Source organism: Lissotriton helveticus, chromosome 12 (genome assembly GCF_964261635.1).
Source record: "Lissotriton helveticus chromosome 12, aLisHel1.1, whole genome shotgun sequence".
NCBI lineage: Eukaryota > Metazoa > Chordata > Amphibia > Caudata > Salamandridae > Lissotriton > Lissotriton helveticus.
Genome location: NC_136073.1, coordinates 220,799,058 through 220,824,555, shown reverse-complemented (window position 1 = coordinate 220,824,555; position 25,498 = coordinate 220,799,058). Strand labels below are relative to the sequence as shown.

Below are 25,498 nucleotides of genomic sequence, written 5' to 3'. Positions count from 1 at the left end.
ATAAGCCCAAACTCAACATCTGCAGATATTCAAGAATCTCTGCGTCGTACAGAAGGAACCAGACTCCAGATGGATGGGGGAAATATCCTTGGGGGCTTCTTGAGGGACTGTCTCTCTGGGCCAGTAGAGTAATCTGAGAGTTGCTGTTCATCCGTCATCCGCCAGGGCTTTTCCCTAGTAGGGCAGCTACTGTTACCTATTGGTGCTGGTCATTTCTCTGTCATCTGCATTTTCACTATGGAAATCCTGCCCTCCTGTGGAACCTGCAAATGGGTCACCTCAGCATTTCCTTCACAATCTGAATCATCACCAAGGCTATAGGAAACAACTAAAAGAAAAGATGTTCTTTACAATTGAATAGCCCCCCTACATATCGTCCTTTCTGATACCACTATTGTAAATTAAGTTTTAAATCAATGCATTTTTGTAGTCCCCAGAATACTCCTGTCCTGAACCTGTTCTTGTTCCAGCAAAATCCCTGATCATAGACTCAATCTCTCTAAAATAACAAGAGTTAATCTTTAACGGTACATTTAAAAAAAGAAAAACCAGTAAAGGAAGGATCAACATTTTAATAAGTTCAACCCGACCAATTAAAGTTAATGGTAAAAGAGTCCATCTCTCCAGTAGAGTTTTAATTTTGTTTCGCATTGTTGGATAATTCAATCTAAATAATTGATCGAACTGATTGAAGACATAAATACCGAGGTATCTGATCGGATCTTTTTTTAATGCTTGTGATCTTAAGTTTAGAGGTAAAAAGTTACAATCAGAATTCAGTAGCAGTACCTCGGTTTTACGCTGGTTAATTAGGAGTACCATTTCTTGTCCTACTTCTGTCAATTGTAGGGGATTCATGGAAGCTGTATATCAGTACTTAATGCAAGGACATATAACATGGGTGCCCTTTTGAGACATTCTTTAATAATTGGGCCCCCAATTTGATCTAGAGTTGACCATGGACTTTTGCATTTATTAAATTCTGTCTCTTTCTCTCTTTTTACACTGGAACCACTGTCAGTAGTGCAGTCAGAGCTTACAACATTTACTTAGAGCGCTCACCCTAATAATAAAGGTGTTCAATAAATGAGCCATAAATAGAAGTTTGAACAGCATAAACATATGGACAAAAATGTTACCTTAACTGCAAACAGTGCCCTTCCCTGATCCATAATATGGTACTGAAAACAGGCAGCCAAAGTGTTTGTGCTGCAGGTGGTTGGACCTACTTGTCCCAAGGATAAGATACATATGAAAACGTGTTGCCCTTGACCCCAAACAACATGTCCTGGGCATCGGGCTATAGGAATTCCACATCCCTGTAATTCCCCTTGTTTGTTGCATTTTTTGATGTGGAATGTCCCATAGCTGGTGTTGCAACGAGTCTACATCTTCTTTAACTAGTGGGACAAATACATTTAAATTAAAGTCACCGGTCATCAGTATAAGTGGAATGTTGTCGTTATTTTTTAATGTCCTAATTGTGCTTTCCATCCTGTGCACAATCTAATTTTTTTGCTTTTACACAGGATATACATACAAATTTAAAATGATCAGTTTTGTTTCTTCAATCGGAGACCACTTTTCACATTGTACTGGGAGAAGCTAGGGCTCCTGTGAGGGTTTTTGTTTTTGATTTTTCAGAGCTAATTCGGCGGAGATTTAGATGGTCATACCTCCTTTGTCTGTGCCTTAATGCTTGCTCTTTCCTGCTAGATTAGTTGCTTCAATATAACCTATCATTGGAATTGAGGTGAAGCTCCACATCTCCTGTAAAATGATTACAGTGTCCTTAAGGAAATTACTACTGGATTGCTTATTTTTTGCTGTAGATCTCCTACATTCCATGAACATCTTTGTAACTTAGTTGAATTGGTTGGGGTGAGGAGTTAGTTTGTAAGTGCCAATCACTTTTCACTGGACGGAAGTATGCTGCCGGGAGCCAGCTCCAGTCTTGCACATGGTTTGGTGCACCTATCAAAACTAGAGACGGGCTATTAGACCTCTTATCATGGTCAATCAAGCAACTCTTTTGGTGAGCATTGCTGATCGTCAGTGGATTCATACTTGCATTTAACTGGATCGATGTTGGATTGCTGAGAGGATTTTTCAGAATTGATTGTATAGCATCGCTTCTAACCACTCGTCCGTTAATGTTTTTATCGCAGCCTGTTGTCTGTTTGCTTCACTGCACTGAATATGCATTCACCCAGATATTTTAATTTCCCATCCTCTTATTTCTTTTACTGTTGAGATTTCTTTGGCGGAATTGTCTGAGCGCCATGTTACTAAAGTGAGCTCAGTCCTTTGAGAATCACGTGGTTTGAGGAACTCTACGCTAACAATGTCCATTGAAACAATGTGTACTGATTAAGGGACCAACTTCATGGGACCTTTGGAATTGTAGTCCAGGGAGTACAATACTTTAGTATACCCTGGCTCTGGGTGCCCTGGTCATCTAACTTCCAAGATGGGGCCAGGGCCGTTTTCTTGCACAGTGGGTTAGTTAGACTATTTGAAGGTAATTGAGCAGAGAAGTAAACTAGTCTCTTGGTCTTGCTTCTTGTATTGAAGGGATTTCTGAGGGATGATGCATTTGGTTCAATGTGATTTCCATTTCTTTTTTTGCGAAGTATGGGCTCCTGAGAATCTAAAGTAAATGGGGGTTGGGAGAAAGTCATATTCCCTATGCCGTGTTTTTATCTCAAGGCTTCCAGTTTGAATGGCATCTGTAGTCACCTTTAGATTGTTAGATTTTGTCTCATTGATGGACTTTTTTGTTAAGCTGAACGTCTTCAGGTTTTCCAGGTTCCATCATTACAACTTTTGAAGGCGTGAGGGCTGTTGACGTCATGGTCAGTTTCCTCTCCTTTGTGTGAAATTCTGGAAATATTAAGAGTAGGAATACTTTTGAGAACTTGCAAAACGTTTTTATGGTTTCTCAGGATGATTTAGTAGGTCAGCCTTTGGGTTGTGTCCTAAGATCTGCACGGAATGCTCGCAGCTTGGCAGCTGGAGGTTCAGTGAACCTACAAACTGCCTTGACAAATCATTTCTGAAGCTTAGTTGGAATAGAAACTAGCATATTGGGGACCTGGGTGATATTCCAGCAATATGATGAATAAACCTCAAATAAAGAATCAAAGGTAAAGGCGGGGAAGAAGATAATGGAGTGTTAAACATTGCAATCTGACTTTAGACCACTTTAGTCTTGTAATAGCTTTATATATAGGTTTAGTGAATGAATTGGAATGGCTAATTTCCAACCTGGTGATGGATTTACCAGTTTAATAATGAGCTTGCTTATTAACCTACATATGCTAGAGCAGCTGGCAGTTCGCAATGGGAAGGGTTAAAAATCAATTCTTTCAGGTTTAAAGAACCAAGGAAGTTGGCAAGAGTCTGGTAATTAAAATCCCCCTTGTATTATGGGCTTACATGGAGTAGTTACCAAAGAAGCAGCCACCATCTATAGACTTCACTGTGTGATAAGCAGTTTTCCTGCGAACAATACAGTGAGGGTAATGTTGGATTGGGGAGACATTTGAAGAAGCATAAGATAAGCACCAGTGATAGAGCAGTCTATCAGTGAGATCACAGGTTAAAAAAATAGAATAGTTTTTGCAACTCCACCACTCTTGGATTGTACTCCAGCAGATACACTGACTTCTATACCTTCCCAATTTCAAGCATCTTTGCATTTCCTCCCAGTACCCAAACCTTAATCAAATTGCTACTTAGATGTTTAAGAATGATTGAGCTTATTTTGACCTCTTACTAACAAGTTTACCATATTAGTGTCTAATGTATTCATAAAGTATTGACAATTCTATGATTCTGTGTCCAGGTTTTCTGAATAGTCTACAAGGGGACATGTCAATCAGCACTATAGTTTTAATTTAGTGCCCTTAAAACAATGAAAGCCATTTAGCAAGAAGCTGCTTATCGTATCTAAGGTTCTTAATATTTCTTTGCTAGTTTTTCCATATGCCCTCTGGGTGTGCTCAATGAATATGTAACTTGCTGACAGTTGGCTGCTCCTTGAATTTTTTTTTTTAAAGACCTGAAACCCTCTAGTTAAAAAACAAAAATACTTCTTAGCGAACACTCACTTTGTTCCTAGTTTATCATGAGCAGCTAGAAGAAACTGAGTTAACAAGTATGCAATTCCAGATCACATTAAAAAGTAATTTTCTTCCTTGCTATTGCCATACAAAGCTGTGTATAATTTAGTTCTCTGAATGGAATGCAAAACAAAAATCGTCTGCTGATTCTCCAATGAGATTTCCTTCTGGATTCCCTGCAAGAACTATCCCCCTTAATATCATCTAGGATGATGGCATGTGCATTTTAAACCATGAAGAAGCCTGATTATTGTTTCTCTTTGACCTGTCTGTTGCATTTGACACAGTGGAAGACCATACACCCCTGCACACTACAAAAGCACAAATTCATTTTGAGGGTAAGATCCTGAAATGGTTGAACTCCTTTCGACAAACACTAGACCAACTAGTCAAAAAAGACAATTTCAGCTCTTTCTTGGCATCTTCTCTTTGGGATGCCTCAAAGCACTCCTTTATCTACACCCACATTCGTTATAAGCTACATTTAATCTTTGGAAGCTTTAGTCAGAAAGTATGTATGGTATAAAGGAACACTGCACCGAGCCAAGAGAGCTTTAATTTTAAAACCTGTCCACTGTTAGGCCCAGGTTCCCCACTGGGGCCCTAACGTTTATGTAAATGCTGTGCAGTACTGATCCTTTTCCTTTTTGCTCAAATGCTTCCATTTTCTTAAATCCTTGCAACCTCGTGCATTTACTACAGATTTGAATACTGAAGCTAATTCTCTTTCCTGATGGAGATTGTGCTGGAACCTGGCTGCCATGCTCTATTTCCTTTAGTATGTTACCATTGTACATTGTGTGGAATGAACCTCTAACTTTGCATTTAAAAATGCCTGAAACTGTATTTATTGCAAAATAAGAGCCTTCGAGCTGAAAAGCAAACCAACAGGGAGACCCTCCTGACACTTGCATAGATGACAAGCTATCTGGGGTTTGGCAGGAAGTCCATGGTAACCTATTATGGAAGTTCCTATTATCAACAGTACGAATACATTCTTACTAAGATGTAGGTAGGTGCCTGGGTGTGATGAGGAAGAAGGAACAGACGACCTTGAAAGTAGCAACATTGTGCACCATTTTGGTTGAGGTAGTTAAATTTGGAAAAATCTTACCTTGGGTGGCAAGGAAGGTCATATTGTGATTTAGAGATGGACATATGCAGTGTGCAGCGTTACCATGACATAACTATAGTGAAGTATTTACAAATTTATGTGTATTAGTTTTACAGTTGTCACCTACAGTTAAGTGGCAACCACTTTCACATGGAGGCTAGCAAGCTAGAGAATGAGCAGTCGTCTAGAGTCCCTTATCAGATGCTGGAATTGTATGACCAGTATCGGCCTAGGTAGCTTTGTGTGTATGTTCATAATTTACTCTTAAATGATTTGACGCCTCCTCATTGGTAAGGGCTATTATATATCCCCTTTCAAATTCACAAATAAATGATAGATCCCAAAGGCGCTGCTCTCTTCCGTTTGTTTGATTTCAATCAATCTGAGGTTACTAACTTGATTTTTAGCCTCAAATTGTAAATGTATTCACATTTGCAGAGCGTTTTAAAATGTTGAGCTTTAAATTTTGGTTCTTCATTTAGATTTACTTTATTATTCTGTTATTATCATTTAATTTTCTGAGTAGACGTGGATCAACCGAGTAGGCTTTGCGAAATCTCTGGGCCCCTGACCACAGGTTAAGAACCACTAATTTAGACCAGTGAAATATGAGTTGATGTACTTAAAACAATATGAATACAGACAGATACCATTGTGTGATGTGAGGCTAGGGTGACAACATGTAACTGAAAGAGTACTAACGTGCTTTACATTTCTTCTTCATTGATAAAATTATACAAATATAGAGGCACGTGGAGATTACTTTATTGCTCAGAATGACAAAATATTTTGCTACACTTTAAAGTCTGCTTAGAAACTAGGTATCCTTTTGCTAAAGTCGTCCATTTGACAACGTCTTGGAAAGTGATCTTGGTTACTGTATGATCAACAGTTCTGTGTAGGTGGTGGATCTCTTTTGTTTGTTGGAGGCAACAAAGAGGCTTGACAGTTCTTTATTTACCACTCGCAGTAGTATTTCTTTTTTTTGTTCAACCAAAGAAATGGTTTATTGTTTTTGCTAGTAGACTTTGAGCTTTTTTCCAGGGCTGAAGTTATTTCGCAGCTGCGCGGTGCGCAGTGACTATGACCAATTGAGCAGGTTTCCTTCTCTCAATCTTCACTTTCTGAACAGTCTGTATTATTACTTCTATAGGTTGAACGCATCGTTGTCCGCACATCCTGAGAAAGACGAACTTATCCTGTTTGGAGGTGAATATTTCAATGGCCAAAAAGTAAAGTATTCTTTTATTATTTACCCTTGACTCCCTATTTTAATGTGCATGTGTATTCCAAGCTTTCTGGCGCAAACATGAATCCCTCCACACAGGCTATGAAATATTTAGTTTGCCTGCAGTAAGAGCTGCTAATCGTAAATTGTCAAATGCGACATGAAAAACAGCCACGAAGAGCATAATGCAGCCATTAAGGTCTTTCACTGATAGGATCCACATTCATATTTAATGAGACATCCACTTCCCCCCAAGAAGGCCACACATCCCAGTGCCTTTCATGTGGGTGCCATACATGGCGTATCCCAATGTATTTTGGTATGTGCCACCATTCTTCATGTGATGCCCTAAAAATACCAAGTGACAGTGTATTAAAACCTTTACTCCTTCTTGTTTGGTGCTGTATTTCTACTTACTTGTGCTAGTTTTTTTCCCTTTGGCACCATTCCTGTACCTCTCCCCAACCCCCACTGGCATGCTTGCCATTTCTCCTGTGTGCTCTCTTCTTCCTCGCGCTCCTGCCTACTAGATAACATGCATGGCCACCCTTTTACAGTAATAAACTAGTAGCTTTTCTTTTGCCTCTGAAAAGGCCACAAGTTCTTAATATTTATACTTTATATAATGTTATTTATAAGAAAGTTGTAGAAGTATAAATGATCACAAGCTGTGAGCTCAGTGTATTAATTACCAAAGCTTTTCGCTAATTGAATTTTTGGGAGGGCAGTAATTTATGAAGCTCAAAGGTAGCTCTGGGGAGTAGAGGTTTGCTTTACTGGAACTAGGAGTTTGTATCACCACACGCAGGTTACAGGAGAATGAGAGAATATTTACAAAAGCATCAGATATGCACTTGACAGTTGTAACATCACAGAGGACCATAATTTTCAGGGGTATGTATGCAATGTTATACACACACACACACACTCACTCACTCACACTCACCCCACCCCCACCCCCACCTTTTCCTCTCTCCGAACATAGATGTTTTCTTGCTTTGTTTTCTTCCCCCATCTTGCTGGCAAGGGAAAAGCAGCCAAATCAGAAAAGCACTTGCTGCACCCTTCAAGGCTCAAACTCCTCTTCCTCTCTTCACTGTTGTCAAGACATCTAACAACACAGTGGAAAGACACACCAATCAAGAGGAGTAGATGTTCCTGTATTCCTTTATTCAAATAGATGGAGAGGCAGGCACAGAGGGTATATTGTATAGCTGATCTTTGTTAGTAGGAGGATAAGAAAGCAGCAGGCGTTGGGTGGCTTGACACCAGTACCTAAATAGCACACAAGAGTAATTTCAAGAGGGTGAAGACTATTCTCTGGAACACTATAACGGGGAAAAGGAGGAGAGAAAAGAGTGATGGAAAAGGAGGAGAGGAAAGAGTGATGGATGAAAAAAAGGAATGTGACAAAGGGGGAGGGACAAAGTAACTATTGAATCGTTTTGTTGGCAGAATTACATTCTAGATGATACACAAAACTGCATAGCCTGTAAAGTGCTGGACTTAAATGCTGAAAGAACTGAGCTTGTTGAATCCTTATATGATGTTGCTAAACAGAAAGCAGCTTTTGATAAAATGTCAGATATTTGACTTGAGAATTCATGCCTTAAATTCGGGTTATATCCTCCGCTCACCATGGAGAGTCATAATAAGCCACTGAACAAAATCTGTTGGTTTTATATAAGAATCCTCTCAAACAGTGTTCTTTCGTTGGGAAGCAAGAGAGTGTTTCTGTTGCCTGACTCACTGTCTTGTCTCATTTAGCCTATTGTAATCCGATGTTTTTGTAAAAACCTAATATAGGACCTACAGAAAATGCAGAAACATTTCTCAAATTTCTCAAACGCTGAAGAGACTACACTGTATGCCTGTTATGACCATAATGAAGTTCAGACACCTGCCAATTGTATGTAATGTATGTGTGTGCCCAGCAAATGTGCCAAATAAAATGCTGAAATCCACATCAAATTTCTATTAACCTTCCTGTGATTTTGAAGCTTCGCTTTGAATGGCAAACTGCTTCAGCTTGTTGGGTGAATGAATGAAACATCCTTCCCTTAAGCTTTACGGAAACAAAGAATCTATCATGTTTTAAAAATACATTATATATATACCTATCCTTGAGAACAAGTCATGCGTTAAGGATGCTGGTACGTGTCTGTGTACCTGATGGTCAAGAACTAGTCTAAATGAATTGGACCTGGGCATGTACTTACTCATTTGGAGAGTATACCTGCTCAGCTTCAAGAGTTTACTGGGGTGTATCTAAAAGAGAACTGGCACAATCATTGCCTGATTTCTTTTCTCTATTTTTAGGTAGAGTCTACTAGACAGCGCATGCTCTGTCTGTTGTGAGTCATATTTGGCTTGCAGCCCGCCCAGTGCTTACCACTGGTTGGCTTTTCCTGTCACTCTCAATTGCCTCCTTATTCGTGTCCCAGCTTGTCAATCTTGTATTTGCCCCTCCCATGGAGCATTGTTTCTTTACAATCAATTTCTTTGATTCCCTGGCATTGCTGCTTCCACTGTTTGCTTTTCAAGCATTACTTTTTTCCTTCGTGTGAAACACTCCATTAGAGTATGTGTTTTTGAGCTGTCTTCCTCGTGTACGTCTCCCCATGCACTTGGCGTTGCTCTCTGTTGCCCGACTGCTTCTGCCTGCCCTTCTCCCTCTTGCACTTGCCTGTATGCTCCTCCCCATTACATAGCCCCCACCCACGCCCTATGGGTTATGTTATATGTATTCGTATAGTCCACAACTCCCCCGGGAGGGTGTCCTGGGACTGAAGCAGGAGCTCTATGGGCTGAGCCAAGGTCAGGTTTTCGTGAAGATCTAGGTCTTTAGTGTCGTATGGAATTAAAGAACTGAGCGGGAGGTCATGATGTGCAGTGGCAGGTTATTCCAGGCTTTAGTAGTGTGGTTGGAGAAGGCTCAAACGCCAAATCTGGTTCTTCATATGTGTGATGTGTGTGTGCGCGTAGCTGTCTGGCTGAGTGGAAGTATCTGGTAGGCTTGTGAAGTTAATGTGGTGGTTGAGGTACACGTTTAGTATTGTGTAAGGCTGTGTATGTGTGCTTGAGGAGTTTGAAGAGTGCTTGTTTGTGAATTGGGAACCAGTTGAGCTCTTTGAGGTGTGGGGTGAAATGACTGGGGGGGGGAGGGGTTAAAGGTTCTGGAATCTTGTGTACAGCTGAGCTTTGATTCCAGCATAGCGCGCGTTGCTGTAGTCCAGCTTGCTGGTGATGAGGGCTTTGGTGACAGTTCTGCGATTGTGGCTTATTAAACATTTGAAGATCTTCTTGAGCATTTTGAGTATGTGGAAGCAGAAACTGAAGTCTGTATTTACTTGACGGGTCCTAAGAGTTGGCTGTTGATTACTATTCTGGGGTTCTTTGCATGGGTTGCTAGGAGGGGGAGTAGGTGTGTTTGGCAGGCCACCATGTGGACTTCCAGAGCGAGGTGTCCTTGCCGAAGATTACTACTTTCGTCTTGTCTGTGTTGAGCGTTAGCCAGTTGGTTTTCATCCATCTGGCGAATTCGATCATGTTGCTTTTCCCCAACCCCTTGTTGCTTTCTCTCCCACCCTTTCCCTTCAGCCCTCGCCTCCATTGCTTTCTCGCCCCCTCCCATGATGCTTCAACATCCACCCCGCCAATTGTTTAGCACACTGCCACAACCTTGCCACGCTGTGGTGCATCACTGTCACCCACCCCATGTTGCTTCCAATCCCCTCACCGACCCGCTTCAAAAAAAAAAACCTTCTTTTGCACATTTTCTTTTCTTATTAGGTACCAATCCAACTCTGATCTCTAACAAAAATTAACAACAGCAAACAATTACCTCTGTCATTTTATAGGTGAGACTGATTGGCTTTGCCATTGCTTGTTTTGGTTACCTTTGTAAAGTTCACAGAAGAAAGACTTTATGTTGATTTAATTGTTATTCAAACCTCGTGGTCTGTGTCTTTATCAAAACAGTTTTTTTTGCATTACATTTTGAGCCTACATCCTTTGGCGTTCTCTCTGTATCATCTTTCTTCTATTATTGTAGGTTCTTTCAGCGTTGAGTGTTAACATGTTTTTAGTGAAGTTCCATCTAAAAGTCTTTTAGAAGGTTATTTTCATAACGTTTTTCTTTTGCATACTTATTTGCAACATTCCTCAGCACCAGCTTTTTGGTCCCTCTGTCCAGCTTTCTTCATCCTCATTCTCCTTGTGATTCTGCCCTTATGACAACTTCTTGGATTTTTCGCTTACAGTCTGTCTCTTTATCCTCTGGGGTTACAAAACAATGGGGTAGACCCAAATATGTCACTAGAACGTGGGTAAAGTATGTTACATAAAAGGGGGGGGGGGGGAGTTCCCAATGGAAACATAATATAAATATCAACATCGCCTTTAAAATCAATTAAATCTTTAGCCTCTGTCTGCTCGCTCCAGTTTGGTTCCAGATTAACTATTCTGGAGGTGAAATATTCTTCCCTCAGTTCACAGTGCTTATTAAAGACACAAAAATCAGCCCTGCTGATACAAATTTGCAAATTAGTAATTGTTGTAAGGGGCAACAACACAAAACTGGTGTGAAACTTGTCAGTTACCATTGGAAACATCATGCATGTTATGTAGAAACTGGCCACTGGGGAAAAAGAGACCTAAGTAAATCACATAGTGTTGTCTACATAGCAGAGCTGCTGAATAAAATTAAGCCTACTGCACTGCTGCTAAAATGTGTTGGTGTAGCACATTTGTATGGGGCTGAAGGAAGAAGCACGCAATGCAGAGTATCAGATACGAGGAAAACAAGATCAAAAGGCAGTGTGGCTTGAGCCCACAAATGCACACAAGATTCGTCAGGAGTTTGGGAGCAGGATCAAAGAGTATTTAGGGAATTGTTCTGTGAACGTGGAGTGGAAAAGGTGATAACTCTGGGAATAGTAGAGGAGGCCACTGATCAGGATGAAGAGAGACTGCACTTCAGCAAACCTTTCGCACAAGGTTGACAGTTTAAGAATTAACTGAGAACCCCCCCTTGCCCAACACACATAGCTACCTACATTGTCGCCACACATCACAGCCAACTCTGATCCATCCTCCTTCTCCTGTATTTTCAGCTGCTTTCAACCCCACTGACCATCTTACCTTATTTGCCACCCTTTTCTTTATTAGTTGGCTTTGTTCCCAAACCGGCCTTTCACTGTAGACTGGCAATCCGTCAGAGCCCACCTATCCTTTTACTAGTTGTGTCCCCATAACCTCTGTACAGGGGCCCCTTCTCTCCTCAACTACACCACTTCACTTTGTGATTCCATTACATCGTTTAGGTACTTCTACAACCTCTATGCTGGCCACATCTAGATTTTCCTCATACACAGTCTCAGATATCAGACTATTTTACTGCTATTCGTCACTGGGTGGCTTTACACTCCCTTTTGCTGAACTCTTCTAAATCCTTAGTTATATTCTTTCGTTCCGCTGCTACAATTCCCTCCACTCTTAGCTCCATCGGCTCCCTACTGGGCACACTCACTTTTGCATTATTGGCCATAGTCCTAAGAGTATTCTTCAATTACTCAGTGTGCAAAAATTAATTAATTACCTCAGATGCCACGGCATATAGATATCAATTCTTAAATATATGCAGAATGCGTCTTTTATATCCCTTTCCACTATGTAAGAGAACTAATCAACGAACTGGTTATTAACAGTCTATTAGTGGGTACCCCTCATCATGCTTTCCTTCCCATTGACAAAGTTCTAAGTATTGCCACTAGAGTACTTTTCATTTCCCCTCAAAAACCTCCCCACCTCATCATACCAACATCAAGTTGGTTGGTTTTCTCCTGAACAGAATTCTCTACAAACGTATAAAGCTGATCTTCAAAGACCTACATGGAGTCTCTTTATCAGTAAGTCCCCTGACTCAACTCAGGATCCGCTAATGTGCAATTATTTTCGCACCAAAACCACTGTGTGCCCATCCGGATTCCAATCTTTTCATCGTCTTAGACACAGCCACTGAACTACTCTAATGCTGTAGCACTGAACATTGGGACCTCTTCGTCACAACAAGACGTTAAATCTAAGCTAAAAACACGTATGTTTTAAATTGGAATGCCACGCAGATTAAGAATTTTACATGCATGGGCCTCAAGATGTAAATAAGCTACGATTGTTTTTCTGTTGCGATTGTATATACTTTTTAGTATGCTATTTCAAATGCCTGTTAGCCTGTTCTTAAACACCAAACAGCTTACTTTACAGTTCCTCCTATGTACTGGATGTCTTCCTAACCTTTATGTTCAAGATTACTATTCAAAATAATGCTTACTGTTCTAATAAATTGCAATAGTAAGTAACAAATTCAACACACTGTACTTGAACTCTTAAGCACACACAACGAATAATGTGAGTAAATGGACTGCTTTTCATTATAATCATCAAGATACATTGGGGCAGGCTTGCCATTGATTTTGCAAATGCACCCCATTTAAATTGCAGTAAATGTGACCGGTATTGCTGTCATGAAGCCACCTGCTGTGGTCATTGAACTGTAGACAGTGTGACTAATCCTCCTCTTTGTCAGAACCTCTGGCCTCCTCAACTGAAATCCAGAGTCTGTGGGGAAATGCTTTTCTGGGCTTTCTATTGAGAGGGATCTCAACACTCGCACCTTTACTTTTTGGCCTTTGAAAGGACGTGTGTAGTCTCTCACTGATAGTACTCTTGACCAACCTAAAATACATTTCTATTTTTTGTATAGCACTCGTTGTGTAATGACTATGTCAGAGCAAACCTTTGGTTCACATGTTTTCTAGCATGGCAACCTATTCTTCGCAGAAACTGTTGGCTGACCTGAGATTTGGAGTGCACAAAGCAGCAGCCCTCCCAATCACTATCTAATTCTGTGGAGTCCAGAGGTGTCTTCATATCCCGATATTTGGAACCAACCATAAATCAACTTCAGTACCAAGTACAGGTCCCATCCCTACAGCAAGCAAGACTCCCATGTTGCACTCCAAACTTTATCCACACATGGAAACCCTAATGTGCAGCAGCTTAAATGGTGTTGCCAAACCAGTGTAGCACACATATCAAGATACTAAACACAATGGTGTTGTCTACACATGTGGATAAGTTACAGGTACCACAGGAAGGTTGTGGTACAATTAAGGCAACATGGTTCTGCAGCTGCTCCTACAGTAAGAACACATCCACGCAAAAACCCAAAGCAAAATTGTTTGTTTTGGAAACATCATTGTGAGGTGCTCTATTCAAGTTGTGAGAAGACTTCTTCAACCTAAGAATGAGATTTAGATTACTGTGCATTTTTGGAACAAGGCATGCAAATGACGTGCCCTAAAACTACATGCCTTTCCGAGGAACAGACTTGTCTGTACCCAAGTTTCAGTTTGCCTCTGATAGAAATTTTTTCAAGCGGTGATGAAGGCAGTATGTTGTTCTCTGTATCCATTTAATGCGGACAAGCGCTCATCCACTGTTTGAATTGCCTGTACATCAAGGGTTCTTTTTCTTGTCCATCTGAATGTATTTCAACCTGCATGTATGGGCTGCTTCTCATTCAAAGTCTCAAATTATGGTCATGATCTTTTTTTTGTTTTCTTTTTGTTTTGTTATTTTGAAAATAATAATTCTAGTATTCTTCTTTTCATTCTCCACTGCAGACTTTCCTCTATAATGAACTGTATATCTACAATATCAAGAAGAATACTTGGTCTAAGGTGGATATCCCTGGGCCTCCGCCAAGGCGCTGCGCTCACCAGGTAGTGTATAATCAAAGTGTGCTGGTGGGAGTTGATATAGTTTTGATTTCTGAAGATCTTCGTGTCACACAAGTTTTTAGGTACATGGAAGATAAATTTGCAGCAGGGTAGTATGCCAAAACAGCAACTTTTTGATATTGACTTATAAAACTAATTGAATCTAGAATAGAATCTAGCACTATATTGTCAAAGCAAGTGTATATAGTTGAGTATCAATTTGCTATTCTTCACTCCACATCCACTTACATTGACCGTCTAATATATTTCGCCAGCTATGCAGATGCAGAGTCACGAATCCTGTAGATTGATATATATAAAATTGGTAATGTGGTAAAACACTGTAATATTATCTTCTGTGGAAAAGTTGGCATCCAAGATCACATCCAGGCTTCGTACTCCATTTGATGTTGTCAATGAGAAGTGTGCGAGACAGGTAGGGGACGACTAAGTTCCTTGGGTCAAATGTTCAAGTGCTCATAGTGCTCCCTTTCTATAATTTGTGACCAGATGGGGACGAGGGCGGATGCAGTTCCTCAGCCAGTGTTGAGACCAGTTTAGTCGCAAAAACTGGGTTTTCTTTTACAAAATTTATCATCTGAGAGAAGGCGAGTCTCTCAATCAGTTAGCCTTGGAATTGATCATTGGCAATCATTTGGTGGCTGGCAATATTGTGATTGGTTTTGATATACGAGCTCTTGAGGTCACCGGCTCTACTTATTGCAGCCACCTTGTGGCTAGCTTTTAAGCATATAGTGGAACGAAGAAGATTATATATATATATATATATATATATATATATATATATATATATATATATATATATATATATATATATATATATATATATATATATATATATATATATATATATATATATATATATATATATATATTTTCAATCCTCAATTTCCGGTTACGGAGTACAGGGCTGTCGCGGGCGGTCCGAGCCAGAATACCGGCAATTCTTCATATGCTCTCCAAAAGTATCCGTTTTTCTCAGGAACCACTCGGACACCCAGATTGCTGCAATTAATTTATTTAGCAAGTAAAAAACGAAGCGTTTCGGCTTTACGCCTTGATCAAGGCGTAAAGCCGAAACGCGTCGTTTTTTACTTGCTAACTAAATGAATTGCACCAATCTGGGTGTCCGAGTGGTTCCTGAGAAAAACGGGTACTTTTGGAGAGCATATATATATATTCATGCAAATCTAGCATTTTGTGTGGGTAGATTCTACTTTGTGGAGAGAATTGTGTTTCGTGCTGCTTCGCAAAAGGGATGTCATCGTTTGGATTCAGGTAGGTAATTAATTATAATGGTTCTTGATGGAATGGCAGCATTTGTGGTAAGTGGGATGTCCATAAAAACTTGAACTTGGGAAGGGACCAGTGAAGCCAGTAAGCCCTCTGGACGAGCAGTTCCTTAGCTTGCAAATGAGTTGCTTCATATTTATTTTTATTTTATTTATTTTAAATTCTTCTATAGCGCCGGAATCAATCCCATGAGGGTATCTCCGCGCTTTGCCAGCTGAGGAATTTTTCCCAGAGTGAGCAGCCTGGAGAGTTATGTGGATAGAAATGCCTCTTGGTAAAGAAGGGTTTTCAGTGTCTTTCTAAAAGACAAGTGATTTGTGTTAGTTCTTAGGTCAATGGGAAGACTGTTCCAGAGGGCGGGGCCAACAGAGGAGAAAGCACGGTCTCCTTGTCTAATTTTCTTTGTGGTAGGAGGTTTTAATAGGGCTTGATTGCATGAGCGAAGGGACCTGCTGGGCTGGTACAGTTCCAGGGACTGGGATAGGTATTTAGGGCTTGCTCCATACAGGCATTTATGCACCGTGCAACAGATCTTAAAATTGATGCGCTGCCGTATGGGAAGCCAGTGCAGTTCTTTCAGCAAGGGCTTAGAAGGAGTCCTGGCGGGTACACCCATGACCAGTCTTGCAGCCGTGTTCTGGACTACCTGCAAGCGGCATTAGCTAATGTTAGCAGGCCGTTACAGTAGTCCAGACGACTAGTTACCAAGGCCTGTACAAGTGTCTTTCTACATGTGGCCGGGAGAAAAGGAAAGACACGCCTGAGCAGACCAATGGTGTGAAAGCACAGACCCGCAATATAGTTTGTGTGATCTTTTAGGGTCAGTTTTTGATCCAGCTTCACTCCGAGATTTTTAACGTGAGGTTTGGGTACAGGTACTGGGCCAAGGTCTAGTGGCCACCAGTCAGGGGACCAAAGGATACTTGCTTTGCCAAAGAGCAAGACCTCTGTTTTTGTTACATTACACTGGAGGCAATTCCTCGCCATCCAGTGTGACACCGCTCTCATACCCTCAGCAAAGTTCTCCTTGGTTTTGAGGCCAAGGGAGCTGAAAGGGTAGAGGAGCTGTGTGTCGTCGGCGTAGGAAACCGGTATGAACCCATATTTCCGCACAATCTCAGCAAGGGGGGCCACATAGACATTAAACAATGTAGGGCTGAGGCAAGAGCCCTGTGGCACCCCCTTTGTGAGCCCCCTAGAGATGGAACTGAAGGGGCCCAGGCTGATAGATTGCGACCTCCCGGAAAGGAAACTCTCCAACCAAGATAGTGCTACGCCTCCGATTCCCACTCCTTGCAACCGGTTCAACAGGGTGTTATGAGACACGGTATCGAAGGCTGCAGACAGGTCCAACAGCACAAGAATCATAGAGCCCCCTTTGTCTTGTGACATTTTGATCTGGTCTGTCACAGAGAGGAGGGCCGATTCCGTGCTGTGGTTGGGCCTGAATCCAGATTGGGATTGGTCCAGGCCCCCTGTTGCTTTGATAAAGTTGGAAAGAGTGGTGTTAACGTGCTTTTCTGCCAGTTTGCTGATGAAAGGAAGGAGAGAAATCGGGCGAAGGTTGGAGAGTGCAGACCAGGGCAAGGTGGAATTTTTACGTATGGGGTTCACTACCGCTTCCTTCCAGGCGAGTGGGAGCTGGCCTTTGGTAAAGGATAGGTTGAGAAGTTTCTGAATATGAGGACCTAGTATCTCAATTAGCGGGGAGATGAATTTGGCAGGTATGAGGTCGGTGGGAGAACCGGACTTAGTTTGGTTAATGAGTGTGGTCAGCTCCTTAGTGGTTATTTCTGGAATATCCAGAAGAGTTTCTCCAGAAGTCGATTGCGAGGAGGTTTCAAAGGCATTAGTTTCCAGGGAGTCTGAGACAGTAGTGATTTTTTTGTATATACCTTCTATTTTATCCTCAAAGAACTGGGATATTTCGTCGCAAAGTTCTTGGGTGAAGGTGTCAGGGCTTTCACATACTTCGGGGCTGGTGAAAGTTTGAATGATTTTAAATAGCTCTCTTGTGGAGTTGCCAGCCACTGCAATTTGAGTGGTCAGACTTGTTTTTCTTGCTTTTTTAATATTTTTGTAATAGGAGCACATAGCCTCAAGGTAGCGGCTCTTATCTTCCCTGTTGCCCGTGCGTCTCCAAAATTTTTCCAGTTTTCTGCATCTCTTCTTTTCTATTTTAAGGTCTTCCGTATACCATGTTTCCCTTTTCGCAATGGTGGTTTTTTTTGCATTTTTCTGAGGGGCTAAGGAGTCAATGGCTGTCATTAGAGTGGAATTAAACATGGAGAGAGCAGTGTCGATGTTGTCGAGATTGGTGAGTAGCGGCTGTTCCCATGTTTGAGTGAGTTTGGGAAGAGTAATCTTGTGCCAAGGCCTACGTTTAATAGGGTGAGTAGCTGGGCGGTTCTTGGAATTAGATAAATGTGGTATGGAGAAGTCAATCCGTTTATGGTCCGACCAATTAATATGTTTGGGGGGATAACAATGGACATTGGGTTGGGTAGTGAGAATCCGGTCCAAAGTGTGACCACCCGAGTGAGTAGGGCCACTATTTCTGGGATGTAACCCTAGCATGGCGAGATCAGTGAGGAATACATTAGTATCCTGATGGTCAGCAGTGTCGATATGAAAGTTAAAATCTCCAAGTAAAATGAAGTTGTCATTAGCTTTCAGATGGGGGGCTAATAATTCAGTGAGGGCAAGGGAGAAACCAGCATTAGGTCCAGGTGGACGGTAAACTAGGGCTCCTTTCCATTGTGTTTTTGAATTTATTTTTAGATGAAAGATGAGTACTTCCATAGTAGGGAGCATCACTTGTTCTAGGACTCTTATATTCAGAGTGTCTCTGTATATAATAGCGATCCCACCTCCCACTTTCACAGGGCGGTCAAGGCGAAGGATTTTATATCCCATAGGTATCCCAAGGGTAATAGTAGGGATAGTGTGGGGTTTCAGCCATGTTTCAGTTAAGAAACATATCTTGGGTTGAGTATTATAGATAGTGTCCCATAGTTCAATACAGTGTTTAGGGAGTGATCTGACATTTAGCAAAAAGCTATCCCAGCTTTCCTGAGTATCAGTGTTCTCTGTGGGCCGTCCGGGGATAATGTGGGTGTGCGTGGCTTGAAAGCCGCATTTAATACAAGAGAAGGGACCCTCAGGACATATGAGCGTTTTGTTTTTACAACAGTGTTGTCGCAGAGGTTGTAATGCCATAAGAGTATGTGATGCATACCTGATGCGAGGAATGGATACGGGGCGGTCCATAATGGAAAGGGCAGGGAGGATGGCCCCAAGCCCCGTCCTGGCGCGGACGGGCGCAGACGGGCTACTCTTTGGCTAGTCTTCGGCGTTGTCTTCGGCACCCCTGCGCGCGACCGCTGCGCGCTCGGAGGGGGGCGAGGGCTAAATGGCCCCGGTACACTCAGCTGCTAGAGCGCTAACCGCCAGCAGTACAAACAGGAAGTGGTGTCCTCCCCTTTCAGTCAGAGGGAAGACGAAACACGAAAACCTCGCTCTGGGTACAATTTTAAATTCAAGATTACACAGAGTGGAAAATGTGTGCCAGAATGCGCTCAGCGGATATTTTTAAAAGGTAAAATTCCGTTTTGTTCACGGAAGATTAAAACAAATAATCAGCAATTACAGGGCTCAAGAAAATATTCACAGGCTAGCTAGCGGGACAGGAGGTCCTGCCACAACCCCTTACCGCAGCGTCTAAGAGATCAGGCTCTGCCTAAATAGCCCCGGTACACTCAGCTGCTAGAGCGCTAACCGCCAGCAGTACAAACAGGAAGTGGTGTCCTCCCCTTTCAGTCAGAGGGAAGACGAAACACGAAAACCTCGCTCTGGGTACAATTTTAAATTCAAGATTACACAGAGTGGAAAATGTGTGCCAGAATGCGCTCAGCGGATATTTTTAAAAGGTAAAATTCCGTTTTGTTCACGGAAGATTAAAACAAATAATCAGCAATTACAGGGCTCAAGAAAATATTCACAGGCTAGCTAGCGGGACAGGAGGTCCTGCCACAACCCCTTACCTGTTGGTGTCTATTTGGCCACAGACAAAGCGCCCGATTTAGAGTTTGGCAGATGGGTTACTCTGCCACAAACGAGACGGATATCACGTATGCTGTTACAAGTGCAATTGGATGTAGTGCACTTATAACACTGCAGGTGGGATATCGGTCACATTTGTGTTGGCCGTCTTCTGAACTCTAAATCACAGTCTTGCTCTGTTGGCAAGGGAGTGAGGTGCAGACAGTAATGATAATAAACAAGTGTCGGTAAAGCTAGTGGGTCTAGCAATTTTCTATGCTTGTTAAAGTAAAGTCCACATTTGTAAAGCGCACAATCACCCGTAAGGGTCTCTAGGCGCTGGGGGGCCGCCGGGAAGATTAAGCGAGCTATTGCCCAGAGTCACATGGTGCTGGGCTGACCTGCCGCCGGAGCCGGGGATCGAACCGTGGTCCCCAGATTCCAGCGTCAGTCGCCCTGGCCGCGGCGCCACACCTCTTGTTGCTGATGGGTAAACAGCATTGGCAAAAAGAAATTAAAAATGTTTGCGTTATCAGCAAAAATCAAATCACACCATGTGATGACATGCGTGCGCACGTGTCGCCTTATGTGTGCATGTCGCCACATGGCTGTTACTTCGCCTTTATTTAATATACTGTTCTAAGATGGTGGATGCTCATCTTTCAGCAGTAAATAAAATAAATAAAATGTGTGCGAAAACACATTTAGAGAAACGAGCAGCCTGATAGCAAGTTGTACTTGCCAGGCTCTCCAAAAAAAGTTAAAATAAAATACAAAAAAAAAACAAATCGTGCCGCGAGAGTGATGTGCAACGGATTAGGGTATGTGTGGGGAGCAAGTCAACACTGCCAATCAGTTCCGCGAGCAGGGGTGGTGTGCAGAACATGAAATGCCTAGGCACGAAGTAGTTCTCTGAATGTAAATAGTGGAAGAATGCTACTCCTCATTTCAGAAGTGTGGCAAAGTAAGCTGTTCCCTGGTGGAGGGATACACAAAAATGGAAGGAAAGCCATTGCATAATACGGAAGCAAATACAATTGACAAGAAAGGCAACCAATTATAAGCAGTGGGTAATTCAAAAGATCGCTGTAAGTATTTGTATTGTCCACAACAATACTTTTAACCACAGAAACTAATTGAAACAAAGTTTTGGTCAATTCGGTTGACTCTTTATTTATTTGTCAATATTGACTACAGAAAGTTATCATCAGGCTACATTAGTCTTTGATTTTGCCTGTGCACTGTGACAAAGCAAACCAGTTTTAGATATTGTCTCGCTAGCAATAATCTCCGGTGGCTATCTCACGAATTCTTAATTGTGTCAAAGGTTTTCCTACACGTTCCCTGCTGAAGGTGATTCCTGTAAAATCCTCAAATGTATCCATTACCCTTCTGTATTAATCTCATGACCCTGTACTCATCTTTGTTTTGCACTCAGAGTTTTCCATACATCCTTATCTCCCCGCTCTAGTTCTTGTTCAGACCTCATAGATACAAACCTTTGGATTAAAATTGGTAGGGTCTGAGATCTTATACTATCTGGGATGCTTCTATGTTTTGGTATGACATAGCATATGCAATTGGGCTAAGCTCCACAGCAGTGTTCTTTGATAACATATTGTATATGAAACATACATCTAATCCAGTGTTGCTCTACAGTGTAACTGATAATTCTGACCTTCCCAAAATTTTGTTTAAATAGGAGTGTTCCCTGTGTTAAAATGTTTGTGAAATCTCCAAGCTTTATTTAGGTCTGGGCCTTTTCAATTCTCATTTTTGCAAAATGATCCCCAGACAGTTTGTGACACTATTGTTAAGATGCTCAAAGCCTTATTTGTATTACACTATTGCTTTAGTTCATACACCATGGCACAAGAAATCATTTCCTTATTGCCGCTGTTTAGACCTTCCAGGTGTAGCTGATCTAGTCCAACAATGTTTCATTTGAAATTCTTGAGCTGCTTAAGGCCTAGGTAGCTCAAATATCAAAATCATCCACCCATGTGCCTATTGTGAGCTTCTCCCAGCAACATTCAATTTGATATTCCAAGTCCTTTATCTTTGAGAAATGCATTCTGTATATTGTAGTTTCAACAAGGTTCATTACAGCGTGAGAAAGTACATTATATGATGCTTATTGTGGCTGATGTCATCTTTAGACACTGTTAAAACAAACAAGTAGCAGAAAACTCTGCAAAAGAACGATTACAACAGGAAGGTTAATTTTAAAAGGCGTCACTTGCCTTAGTTCTAGTATGAGGTAGCTCCTGAGGTGAACTACCAAATAATCCAATGGTCTACCTCCACTATTATGAGTCAGAAAGCAGTGAGGGCACATCTTCGTTTGTGCTGTGAATGTAGTCCACAGTGAAAGAGATGCCCATTTCTTACTAATAGTTGCAGAGATTCATGTCATGGTTAAGCCTGGGCTGTGAATTCCGCTCAGTTCACCGAATTTTTCACACTCCACGGAGCTTGCAAAGTTCCGAAAAAGATGTTACCATTCGATGAAAGGGAAAGCAAAGGCAGTAAGTAGGGAAATGGTTTGGGCAAAAAATACACTCGCCTTGAGGGTTCCAAGAGAAAACATAGGAAGAAGAATATAGTCACATATTTGGAGAGGACGTTGGCTTAAAGACATGGCAATAGCCCAAACATTTCTGATGGATTCTTGATATCCGAGATACACATATGAACGAAGCTACTGAATGGTTGCTGAACTGTACGTTTTGGAAGCGGACATAGATGATACTACCATTCAGGTGGCGGTAGGTGACTGAAGCAAGGGATTCTGAGTACACAGTTTTAGTCCGTGGATGAACTGTATTCATACCTTCATCTCCCACATACTACACGGGATACTTAGGATAAATAGGAGTTGGAAAGCAAATGGCTCCTTCCTCTATTCCTAGTATACTCTGTTCTCAGACTGTAGGTGTATGGAATGATGACCAATCCATAGCACATAACAGCTCTGTGACTGCTCCTCAATGTTAGGTTGTCAATCAGACTTGTGGTAGGTTATATAACGGTATACAAAAAACAAAGATATTTAGAACAAAAAAGCAGAAACAGAGGTCGGAAAGTTGGTGCAAATAGTCAGAGTTTCTAACCTACACTGTAAAATGGAATCTTATTCCACTGGATTCAAAACTAAAGCCAAGGGCTCTTTTGTTTTTCCCTTTTGGGTTGGGAATATCCCCTACATGGCATAAGTGTATGCTTCCCCTGCTCTGACAGCCTGACCGCAGACTACTTGAAAAGCTGCTGTGTAACCAGTGCTGTTGTCTGTTTGACAGTCAATCTCTTAGGAAAGAGGGGACATCTCCTGAAGCCTGCATTTCGTTTTGCTGGAGAAGCTGGGATCTGCCTGGTTTCTAATAATCTGCCTTCCTGCTGAGAGAGAGAAGAAGTGTGCCTGGTCATGCAGGAGGAGATACCAAGCGTGTTCCTAGTGTTTGGAGCTCCCAGAGAAAGCATATCTTGAGGCCCGCAGTCCCTCGGTCTGGTTCATAATTGAAAACTGCCCCAAAAACTGCACTACATCCAGTGTGGCCATCAGCTTGAAACTAATGTCTCAGCCATTGATGCTAAAATCAAGAAGGCCACAACTGCACATTTCCAATGTGAATCTGATTGCCCTGGGAGGCTGCAACTGCACCTCACTGCTGTGAACCTAATTTGACTGAGAGGCTGAAACTTCACATCAGTGCTGTAAGCCTGAACAGCCTGGGAGGGCACAACTGCTGGAGGATTCATACAGGGGTCTTAGACCAGCCGTGCTGCCTTCGCCCAATGCCCCGAAGAAGGACAAAGACAGTAGGCAGGGGCACTGCCACCTCACTATTCAAACTGCGAGGACAGATGCTCAGGCATCGTGAGGTTTCAATACAACTGCAGCAAAATTACTGACATATGGTCCACCAGAGTCCGGCGTGGAGACTTGAGATTTTCTGCCTGCATTAAACAAAGGATAATGAGAGGTGACTGAGTCGCTGTCTAAATCCCAATGCGGAAACACTGAAAATATGTGCCTGCGCCTAATACATGTCTCTGCCATGAGATATGGGAGATGTTAGTTCTTAGGGAAACGTAGGTGGGTAGAAGACAATGGAGTGGGGGGTGTTGCACTTTCTCTAGAATGCATTCAGGGGTAAACTTCTCAATTGACTTACCATGAAGGGAACATTCACGTATTTAGTTCTGTTGTGTGATTAAAGTTCTTGCTTTTTAAAACCCCACCTCTCTGCAATTTGGAATACATTTTTGGTTTACAGTCAATTTTTGAGTGACCTTCAAAACTCTATAGCCCACCCATGAATATAGAGAGAGGTACCATGAACTGTTTAACGAGAAGGTTGTAAAACATCCTCATCAAATTATAGAGAATGAACAAATACCCTCAATTCCCATGAGGGAAAGTCTGTTTGTTTCGTAGATACTTAAGAGAGAAAAGGGAGCAAAACCTGCATTTCACAACACAATATCATAATAGACTCTACAAAAATGCCTGAAAAACTAGGCAATAATATGCAGTTCCGAAGAAGCTCAGCATAAACTGAGATCTTCCACAAGAAAACAGGATTGGATGGTGTATCTTGCTGCACAATTTCCCAATAACATTGTCTGCAAAGCAGCCATTTTAAAAGAAAACTCCACTACTTTCTCAAAGAATATAAAACACTTATCCACTTTTCACTTTCACACAATTTCCCTTCCAAGTAAACTACTCTTTGTATAGTATGTCCAAGGGAAGGGAAAAGGAACTTAATAGTTTCATAGATGGCATAATCAAAGTCACAGCAGATATGGTCCCTGTTCATGCAGGAGAGCTAAACCGCATGAAAATCTATCTTAGAGTCTCAGACGTCTGCTATATAATAATAGGGTCCTTTCGAATCCATCTATCTAGATCGCAAAATACTAAGAGTAAAGTTCAGAAATAATAGCTATCGTAGCAAGAAAGTGCCCTAAGCGATAAATGAAATAATGCCACCACAATCACCATGTATTACCAATACCTCAACTTGAAATATTTTGTCACCACATTCATTTTATTTAAGCATATTATCTTGTCATTTTCAGTAAATGCACTCACTTGGTTAACAAATAACATCCTTTACATTTTATGAGATGTGTATAAATAAATACATTTACGGATATAGAACCTAACCACAATTTCTGCTATTCTAATATCTTTTAAAAAAACACACACAGACACCTGTTTGCCCTAAGTACACAACTGTTCTGGTAAAATAATATGCAATGGTTCATTTTTTTTAAAATGTTTTATTTTTTTATTGCAAGCATATGGCTGCCATGATTAGGCAACAGCATTTTTTCCATTTGTGTAGCATATGCTTGCAATAAAAAAAAAAGGAAAAATAAAAAAATCACTTATCTTCCAAGCCCAGACATACTGGCTTTTCCAATGCTTGTTATGCATTTATGTTATGCATCTTAGCATTATAATTTGAGCAAGAAATATATATATATATATATATCTCACGTGATATATATATCCAGCCAATAATCGGTGGCTAAGCAGGTCTCTGAAAACAGAGTCCACACGCATCCCACTAACTCCTGCACCAGGCTTCCAGCTCGCCACCCATTCACTGTGATCTCGGCCTCTCCTCACTCTAGATGGAAAACCTCATCCAACCCCAACAAACCCTCGTGGCTCATTAGACTAAAAGATCCACTTTCTGCCAAGGATATTGACTCCCTCCGACGCTCATATGAACCAACGTACTCCGTCAACACAGACAATAAGTGTCAAATCGAGACAATCGATGCAGACCTGCACAGAGAACCTAGGGTCAACTCCAGATCCTTTAATAAGAACAACCTCACATGAGTCACTACCACACAAAGACCCTAGCCTAGACCATTT

The 25,498-nt window shown here is 41.5% G+C and overlaps 1 protein-coding gene across 2 annotated transcripts in view; it reads left to right on the top strand.

Moving 5' to 3' along the window:
* Positions 1 to 25,498, top strand: part of KLHDC4 (kelch domain containing 4) — a 318,635-nt gene that overhangs the window by 53,975 nt on the left and 239,162 nt on the right. For both annotated transcript variants that reach the window (XM_078671222.1, XM_078671221.1), the window contains exons 3-4: positions 6,392 to 6,470; positions 14,152 to 14,250. In XM_078671222.1, the coding sequence (XP_078527348.1) occupies positions 6,392 to 6,470; positions 14,152 to 14,250 (178 nt within the window). The remainder of the gene's footprint in view (positions 1 to 6,391; positions 6,471 to 14,151; positions 14,251 to 25,498) is intronic.